A 10,084-nucleotide genomic window follows, 5' to 3' on the forward strand; every position below is an offset into this window, starting at 1 on the left:
CGAAACTCAGCGAATACATGCCTCACAGACATGATAAATATATCTATAGAAAGCTTTAAATGACTACTTAACGAAATAAAAACAAATCAAAAACAAAAACTCTTTCATTATAATCATAATCCGTAAAGATGCACTTCTCTCTAAAGGCGCGTCTAATGTGGAGATGGCGAGTCAGGATCGACAACTTCATCGACACCGATTCAGAAAACGCTAGTTTATTTGTAAATAATTAAAATATCTCCTTACTATTTCCCCATGACACATTCATGGTAATTACTTTTGCTGGGGCTTTGCGGCAAGCTTTAGCCTATTGCATGCATTTGAACGCAGAACTGTTCAGCTGCGCTGACGGCACGCTCGCTCTGCTGCTGCGGCGGGACAATAAACACAGCTCTTGATAGTCGCGGTTTCCACCAGCGCGGCAAAAAAATTTCATCACTAATTGATGGATGTCTAAAATATAAAAATAAGGAGAAGCCTAAAACAAGCCCGATGCCCAGCCCGCGTCTTAACTATGAAGTCGGGGCCCGTTGGGCCCGGGCTGAAATGCATGGCTCTAGTTCAGGCAAAAGGAAACACCCATACTATGCGGCAATCATCCTTAATTGCAGAAACGAAAATTGGCCCGAAGCCCGGCCCTAGGGGCGTAAAAAAGTCAGGGCCCGGGCTGAAAATGCAGGCTTAACTATTACTTACTATTACTTATGACTTATTTACATATGTAACTAAAATCGTGTTTGGTCTGTTATGAGATTTAGAGGTTGAGTTCAAAGGCGTTCCTGGCTTCACCTGTAGGCTATCAGGGGAATGCTGAACTCTCCCTGAGGTTAAGAGAGGTCACGGTCGAGTCATCTGTATTCCGGTGCTCTTTTGTTTCAGTTAGGTTTGGCTTTTTTTCTCTCCTTCTGTGGAGCTTCTGGGGACAGACAGCTCATTGGAGTGCTGGTGTGGGGTGAACAGTTTCCTGTTCTGATCTGAATTAAGCTCACTTGTGTTCTCTGATTAAACCATTGTGCAGTTAAGGAGCCAATTTGCTCTGCCCAAAGAAAGAGAGAATGGATGTTTGAATTACTATTCAGCTTTCTCCACAGCAGAATTTTTTAAAATACAGTTTGTAGTTACTGTTATATATATATATATATATATATATATATATATATATAGTATTATTTTCATCAACAGATATTATCGAGATTATGTAAGATTATTCCCCAACACCTCACTAAAGCCATTCACACACTCTGCGCTGCTCTCTCTTATAAAGTCTTTCATCACAGTGTTGACCTGAAGTAACTGCATTCAAATCCTCCCAGAAGAGATAGCTGGCCCAATGCACAAGTTGTGTACAGTCTTAATCTGTGTTCGTTATCTGCAGACAAACCATTACTGTATGTTCCCTTTCCTATAGGCCTGTGTTTTAGAAATCTATTCCAGCAAGCATGCCACTGCATGTAGTGATTTAACTGCTCTAATACAACAAGCTCACCTACATGACCCAGATATGCAGGATGAAAGGTTATTTCAGTTACTAGAAATGAGAGTCTTACCCTTTGCCCTCGCTCATTTATACCGCTACTCCTTTCTATTCTTTTCTCAGAATAAATAAACAGATGCTCCCTGCACTAGATAATTCCATAAGCCTTTAATCTTAGCCATTTTTCATAAAGATTCATCGGAAACAATTGTGTGAGGGATAACAAAATTTCATCAGCCTGCTTTAAACGCAATTACCACCCTGAGGAAGTCAGGGGGCAGAGAGGATTGTTGGTAAAACCCACCGTCTGAAGCTGTCATCCATCATGTTTATATATATATACTGCACCTATATTTATTGAGCTGACCAGCCTTGAACCCTGATACACCTTGTAACCCAACAAACAACTCAAAATAAGACTTGAGCTCAAATGCTTCCGCAGTAACTGTTAATAAATAGATGTTATAGTGTATTGTGAGCATCTGTCATTGCTTTTAAACCACTACTTTTGTGCTGTTACTACACAGTTTTCCCCTCAGCGTTCAATATACTTTCAATTCTTTCTTTATTGCTTGTATATCACACCGTCACTGTGACAATTCCCCTTATAACATTTGCCAATAAAAATTGCCCTCCTGTAGATAGAAAGGGTGTCCTATTTTTTCCATCGCCATTCATTTGTATCAACCTTGGTTGGATTTGAAAGGGATTTATTTCAATGCAGCTCTTGCCTGTTATTTATTGCCTTTGTCATTGGTTTTCAAGAGTTGTTATCGAGTTGGTCTTTGTCCCTCCACAGCCTGAACAAAAAAAAAATGATGCATTGAGCACTACAAGAGGGTCCTTGGTTCAGATGAATTCCAAGGACTGAAACAGACACATGTAACCAGTAGAACACATGTTCTGCTGTCAGCGCCCATCACATATGGGCCATCAGTAGGCTCCCGTGATGCTTTGCCTGCCGTGGCCACTCATGCTTGAATGTCAACAGTGTCTCGTTAAAAGTGCATTTGCTCGCAGCCAGCACGGCACGAATGCCTGCTGAAATACTCCCGCACAGGTCCGCGCCTTCCCCCTTTCTCTCTCCCGAACGCCTGCGGCATCAACTCCTCATAAATGCTTTTATGTAGTTAAATTAAAGCCGTTGTTCTTTTCAGGTCAGTAGTTAAATACATAAAAGTGCAATTAAATTCAAATGGAGTCTGTCTGTGTTTTATTCCTAGTATGCCACCCCTGTTTCTCTAGATTTATGTGAGCGGCTCTTTTGCTCTGACCTTGGCTGGGGTGTTCATGGAAAGCCCATCTTTGAAGCTTCTTATTATTGTAGCTAAATAATGTGTAAGTGAGCAATGGTACACAGCTTTGAGCTTTCACACTATGGTTCAAAAGTGTGGGATCAGTAAGATTTTTTAAAAGAAATACTTATTTTTATTTAGCAAGTACCCATTAAATTGATCAAAATTGACAGTAAAGACATTTATAATGTTACGAAAGATTACTATTTCAAATAAATGCTGTTATTTTCAGCTTTCAATTCATTTATATTGATTAAATAATTTTGAAATCTACAAATGTAAGATAAGCAGCACAACTGTTTTCAAGATTGATAATTAGAATATTTTTTTTGAACGATTGTGTGACAATGAATACTGGAGTAGGAGTAATGATGCTAAAAATTCAGCTTTGCTTTCACAGGAATAAATTACATTTTAAAATGCATTTAAATGGGGAAAAAAATTATTCTAAATCGTTATCATTTCACAGTATTACTGTTTTTACTGTAGTTTTGATCAAATAATCAATTTTATAGTCAATATAGTGTCATATATAGTCAATATTTTGTCATATTTATTAATTTGTTAGTTTTACTTTTTTACATTTCTTTTAGTTTTAATTTTATTACATTTTATTGCTCATGGGTCAAATACTGACATTGTTGACTATGATAGGATTATATGAAGCATTCATAATTCTTCTAGATTTTTCTTCTTTAAAAATGATTGCATTGTTAACATCATGTGGTGTTATTTTTTTTCCTCACCATATTTTCATCAGAAGTTTGTTAAATTAAAAGACTTCCTGTAGCTCAAGCAGATGAGCATGACACTGGCAATGCCAAGGTCATGGGTTCGATTCCCAGGGGGGCAAAAAAGTAAGAACTAATCAAATGTTTACCTTGAATGAAATCTAGGCTGTTTGGATTGATTTTAAAGATTAGCCATTATCATCTGTAAGCAATCAGATTCAGAAGGTAGAACAAATCGTTAGGTGCCGTAAGTGACTTTTTTTGTGAAATAAGACCAAAAAATGTCCCTTCTACTTGACCGATACCACTAAAATGTATCTGTCAGGTAGTAAAACCATTTCAGGTAGTTTTCCTGAGAAATCACACCTGTCTCTGACAGTTGTAGACTCTGTTTTGAGTCATTTCTGTATTGGTCAGTTGTGATAAGAGGCACATGGAAGGAATTACTTGCATTTTTTTTCTCAAATTGGACACAGAGGAGCACACAGTCTCCAAATTTCCGGTGAAATATGTATGAATCCATAAAAAGTCTTGCCGTTTCTCTCTCTTAGGTCTTGTTTAGCATTTAGCCTGTGATTTTAGTGCACTCACTCTCACAAAAGAATAAAGACAGCATGACAGATATCACCCTCAATGGTGCAAAGAACAATAATGTTCGGTTAAACTACAATTAAAACACAAAGTCCTGATATGTTGGGTCCAGGGCGATTTTTGTTCTCCTCATCGTAAAGAAAAATCACTCTGTGTTCCCTCTCGTTGTTTGCTCAGCTTTACTCATTGCATTTTTTACCCAGACAGCATCTCCTTGGTAACACGGCTGGAGAGGCCAGGCTGTGTGGTGCAGAGCCTCACTTTGATGGATGACGCAGAAGATCACCTATTTGTACAGTGGCGGCAGGGGAAGTTGGCACAGTCTGGCATATCATTCCTCATAAGCCCTGCCAGGCTCAGTCCCTCTGTGCCACACGCAGAGCCAGACTGCTGGCAGTGACTGGCATAAGGCCGGGGTGATGTTGGCACTCTGTGATGAATAGACGGCCATATCTATGCCTGATAGGCTTGGCCATCTTATAGAGGAAGTGTTACAGTGAATGAACTACTGGATTAGGACTCTTTGTTAAAGAGGACGCTTGACTAGTTCAAGTTGAGCTAATGAAAGATCCCGCGTACTGCATACTACACCGCTGGTGCCATGATGTCCTGTTCTGGTCCATTTAGTTAAATGAAACTGATTGTTTTAAGCCCAGAAAAAAAAAATCATTATCTATTAGTCTTCATATCAGCTTGCGTATGCAGCATTTTTAGCCATCGTATGCTATGTTTCCATCCAGAGTTGCGAATTTAACTTTTGTGCGGAAAATTAAAATATCGTATGTAACATTTGCAAATATGCCCTAACCCTAATGTTTCCATCTCATGTGTTCAGCAAAATTGTGACTTCCTGGGAAACTGGCACAAAGTATCAATAATAAAAATGAAATGTTTTTCTTACATAATAAATGACTTGCATCTTAGTGCATGCAGACAAAACGCAGTAACAAATGCTGTCATGCTATCTTGTGTTTGGAGGCGGATGCCTAATGTTTGGAAATGTAATCGTGTGACAGTTCTGGGAGGTAGTTATACAAAATCATTTTCATGACAGACTTTTGCTCAGGAATTGAGCAAAAGACTGGTCAGTCTAGTCACATTAGTTTTTTATTTTGCGAATTGACGATTTTATTCTTATTCTTATTGGATAAAAATAACACAATTGAGTGCATACATTTTTATGTGCATTTTCAGATTTTATGTACATCTCGGCATTTCTATTCAGCAATTTTCATACAATATTCCAAAATGTGCACAGAAGTTTGTGCATGGAAACATAGCTATAGGCATGTTCTTGTTCAAAGGGTGTTCCAAAATGTAAGATACAATTTAATATTCTTAATATTCCCAATTCTAACAGAATTACATTGCATCTTTAGTTTATGCTCAGCAGAGATGGCAATCCCATACGGCATTGCTCACACAGTAACTAAGTGACAAAGATCAATTCACATTGGCAGATAAATCGGATTACGATAGCAATATTTCATTAAACACTGAAGCACAGCAGTAGAAAATAGTTCATTATAATTAAAAATTGACTAAAATGTGTTTTTATGTATTTTTTATGCTTATTAGTCTCATGCCATTAGCTTAGTAACATGTTAACAGCTAATTTTGTTGAAATCAGTTATCAAGTCGAGTCTCCTGTGTGCTTTACATTAGCGCTGTTTGTATAATGCACAGAGTCGTGTTCCAAACCAGTCACTGCTGCCTCACAGTGGTGCTGCCTTAGAAGGATGCTGCCTATGTAAGCAGTAGACAGTAAGGCGGCTCACTAGGTTTTGGAACAGAGCCAAGACTCATTTTACTCTAACATGCTTCAAGTTCTTCCATGTTTTAAGTGCGCAGGTATGACACGATTGTGTGTGCGTTTCCAAATGACTGACATTAATGTTTTCACTTCATTTGAGACAAAATTGAGTTGAACTGTAGCTTTTACAGACCCAAAAACAAGTCAAACAGTCATTCAAATGAAACCAGCTGTCATGATAGCCGAGAGGAACACGCTTTACTGAACCCAGCGCCAGTGCTGGCATCTAGACTGCCAGTGTGTGTGTGTGTGTGTGTGTGTGTGTGTGTGTCTGCTTTCCTACCCCTCCAGCTGTGTGTCCTTTGATACACGTAACTTGCCTGCCAATCTGTGCTAGCTGAGAAACTGAGATTAGGGTGATAATGTAGCCTATTTTTCCAGATTTATCTTTTACATTTAATTTTTATGCTATAGGATTAAATTAATAAATAAATATTAAATGTAAGTGTCAAACTTTTAAAAATCTTAAATATAATCATTAAATCTAAATCTAAATATCAAATTGAAATGTTAAATCTAAATCTATAAATGTTTAACTGTTAAACACATGGTTTATGACTGACTTTCTTCTTTTGAACACAAAAGAAGATATTTTTGAAGAATGCTTTTTTTTCTGCGCAATGAATGTGAGTGGGGTCCAAAATAAAACTTTCACTTTATGGACAAAACACCAAGTTCAAGAGAAGTACAACAGGAAATATCATAGCCTGTGTAGAGGGCTTTGAATGTTGTCTTTGAAAATGACGGACCTTTGAGTAAGGAAGTAAGAACTTGTCCAACTAGCTTTAGCCACAACTTTTTTTAATGAATAGGGCCTATTGCATGTAAACAAATGCAATTATCTGTTTTAATGTTTAGTCTTCTCTTGTATGATCAATATTTTGATATAATAACATAATAGGTGCTGACTGAGCCTGTGTAGTTTTCAATTGTGGGCTCTCTCTTCCCTCGGGTGTTTTTATCTGATGTACGCAGTAAGGTTCAGTGAAGCTGGAGAGAATCGTCTGTAGAGACAGAAAGACGGCGTTCCTGAGTCTCCTTCAACCGGTCGGGCCGTCTGAGGACCCCTGCCGATTTCTGCCATTGCATTTATTTGTTTTTCTGATTCTTGCCTCTAGGATAACGCAAGACATTTGCGTTCAGCCCTCCCAGCATGTCAGATGCAGAGAACGCTAAAATTAATTTATCCATTGAGCGACAGATTTCTCAATGCCCTGTAGAGAGAGCAGTCTCCAATCATCCATGGGGTACAGTTTAATCAGGCTTTTGTTAGGCTATTATCAGTTTCAGATGGCCCGTGGTATGAATACGTCTCTATCTGTTCTTCCGCCACCTGGCTAATCTCCTGTAGCCGTGAAAGAGAAATCCAGTGCAGTAAATAATGCAAATCTGTTATAAGCTCTCTAGTGTTTTTGTCCACGCAAGTGAGGATTACTCTAGACACGTTAAGATCATAATGTTCATTGTCGTCTGGTGTGCCCAAACAGAGACGTCTCGCCCGTGAACACACGGGGACAGGAATAGCAGATTGATATCTCTTCAAATCTGGTGATCCGTGTGAGACTGATGATGCATATTAGGGCAAAGGATTGAGAGGAGTCTCCCTGCAGATGAAATATGAAATTACAAACCTGTTAGCGCTGCTGTCCAGAATTTCGGCGCTCCAAATCCAGGATGGATCTGATTCTGACATTGTCTGGGAATGTAATCATTTCCTTCCCTCTGTTTGTGTCTGCCGGGAGTAGACATCTCTCAGAGGAGAGGAAGAAAGTGGGGAGAAATACAATGAAGAGAAAATCAAAACAAAAACAGATTAGGGTTATTAATAATAGCAGTAAGAGTATAATTTGTCTAGCCTTTATGTTTTTTTAAGTTCATTCCAAAATGAAATTTCTGTTATTATTTATTCACCCTCATGCCGTTTCAAACCTGTATGACTTGCAATGTTTTCTTCTTTGGATAATAAAAGGAGAAATGTTGTTATTAATTTTATAGTGAATGGGGAGTGGAGCTCTCAAACTCCAAAAAGAATGGAAATACACCATAAATATGATAGATGTAGCCCTAATTTGACTAGTGAGTTATACATCATGCAATATGTGTGATTAAGTCATTGTTCACTGAAAATTAGTTGTCTATTAATTGTGACTGGATTGAGTGACTGGGGATTGTAAACTAGTCATTTAGACTTCATGAAACATATCACAATTTTACTGAAAAAAATCCAAATTGAATGAATTGTTGCATGTCATCTCTTAAACAATTTTGAACAGCAAAAAATGTGAAATTTCAGTCTGTTCCTAAAGCAATCCTGTCTTATCATGTCCATATACTTGTATATGTTATGCATAACATGTATTGAGAACTCTTGATAATTATGTTTGATAATTTATTAATAGTTTAGCTTTAAAATTTCAGTATCAATTGTAATTACAAAAAGTTGCGACTAGTACAATCAAGATTTCTCCTGTTGTTTCACAGAAAAAAAAATCTTACTGATTTTTCTGAACTTATCATTTTGACTTATAAATTCATTCTAAAGATCAGACTTGCATAAATTGTTCACATTGCTGTGTGTTACTTGAACACTCCTGAACATCAAAAGAGCTTGAACTTTTGGTCTGTTCCTGACATAAGACTATGGTATGTCTTCAAAATACCTGCGTATTTATTGCACATCATGTATTTATGATAATTTATTGGTAGTTTTGGTCCTTTTTAAGCTTTAAAACTTCAGTGCCTATTCATTGTAATTCCAAAAAATTACACCTTTTGTGTTTCTCACAAGTCATACAGGTTTGGACCAACATGGGGGTGAGTAAATGATTAGAAAATTCCTTTTTGAGTGAACTGTTCCATTAAAGCATTAGTCTCGTCTGACTGTGGATTCCAGGCTCACTAACCTGAGAAGTAGGCCAGTAATGACACCAGAGGGTCAAAAAGAGTCACTGAGCGAAGAAATCAAATTATTTTATACATTATCTTTGTTCTCCAGGGAGCCTTACCTTGCTCTTTCTATGTAACGTAAGATAGTGATGAGGTCACCTTCAGTGGAACGATATTTTCAGAGGTGTCCACTGACATAAGTCATTAAGTAGTCAGTGGTGTTTTATTGTTGCTGTCTGTGTTTTAACAGAAATTCTGAATGGAGGGGTGTATGTGGACCAGAACAAGTTCCTGTGTCATGCCGATACCATCCACTGGCAGGATATAGTGAAGACCGCTCGCCCTGATCACCTGGTTGTGCCGTCCAATAGCAGCAGCTCATGTGAGTAGTACTGACCTTCAGAGCACGAGGTACAGTACTAAACTGGATTGTTAATACACTACTGTTTAAGTTTAGGGGCAGTATGATTTTTAAATGTTTTTGAAAGAAGTCTCTTATGCTCACCATGGCTGCATTTACTTGATACAGTAAAGAATACAGTAAAAATATATTATGAAATATTTTTTTAGTCTAAAATGACTTTTCTATATTAATATATTTTAAAATGTGATTTATTCCTGTGATGCAAAGCAGTAGCCATTAATACAGTACATTACTGCAGTCGACAGTGTCACATGATACTTCAGAAATCTTTATAGTATACTAATTTGGTGGTCAAGCACCTTTTATTATTTTAATTATTATCAGTGTTTAAAACAGTTTTTGCTGCTTATATTTTGTGGAAACTGTGTTTTTGTTTTTAGAATTATTTGATGACTAGAAAGTTCAAAAGTACAGCATTTATTTTGAATATAAATCTTTTATAAATCTTTTATAACATTGTCTTTACTGTCACTTTTGACTGACGTGCCCTTGCAGAATATAATTAATTTATTTACAAAATAAATAAATAAATAAATACAAAACTTATTGACCCCAACCTTTTGAATAGTAGTGTACTATTGTTCTTTCTATTCATCAAAGGATCCTGAAGAAAAATGTTTAAAAAGGGAAGATAGTCAAAAGTGCCTGGCCCATGTAGCTGAAGAGAGTAAGCCACTAGTGTAATTACTCTTAACTGAAGTGGAACAGGGATAGAGGACAACACTCCATCAGTCAGCCATGCTCACACTGCAATTACCCAACAGTCAATTAAGCTTGGGTGGCAGAACAGCCACCGCAGATGAGTGTAGCAAAGCCATACGGGCCGTCTCCGCTGGGACAGAGCTCTAGAGCGTCAGGGAGAACATTGTT

At 37.5% G+C, this 10,084-nt stretch overlaps 1 protein-coding gene across 1 annotated transcript in view; it reads left to right on the forward strand.

Moving 5' to 3' along the window:
• Window positions 1-10,084, forward strand: part of LOC107660610 (receptor tyrosine-protein kinase erbB-4-like) — a 391,742-nt gene that overhangs the window by 264,677 nt on the left and 116,981 nt on the right. The window contains exon 4 of the mRNA XM_016449970.1: window positions 9,041-9,172. Coding sequence (XP_016305456.1) covers window positions 9,041-9,172 — 132 coding nt within the window. The remainder of the gene's footprint in view (window positions 1-9,040; window positions 9,173-10,084) is intronic.

Source organism: Sinocyclocheilus anshuiensis, unplaced genomic scaffold (genome assembly GCF_001515605.1).
Source record: "Sinocyclocheilus anshuiensis isolate Anshui unplaced genomic scaffold, SAMN03320099.WGS_v1.1 scaffold627, whole genome shotgun sequence".
In the NCBI taxonomy this organism is placed as follows: domain Eukaryota; kingdom Metazoa; phylum Chordata; class Actinopteri; order Cypriniformes; family Cyprinidae; genus Sinocyclocheilus; species Sinocyclocheilus anshuiensis.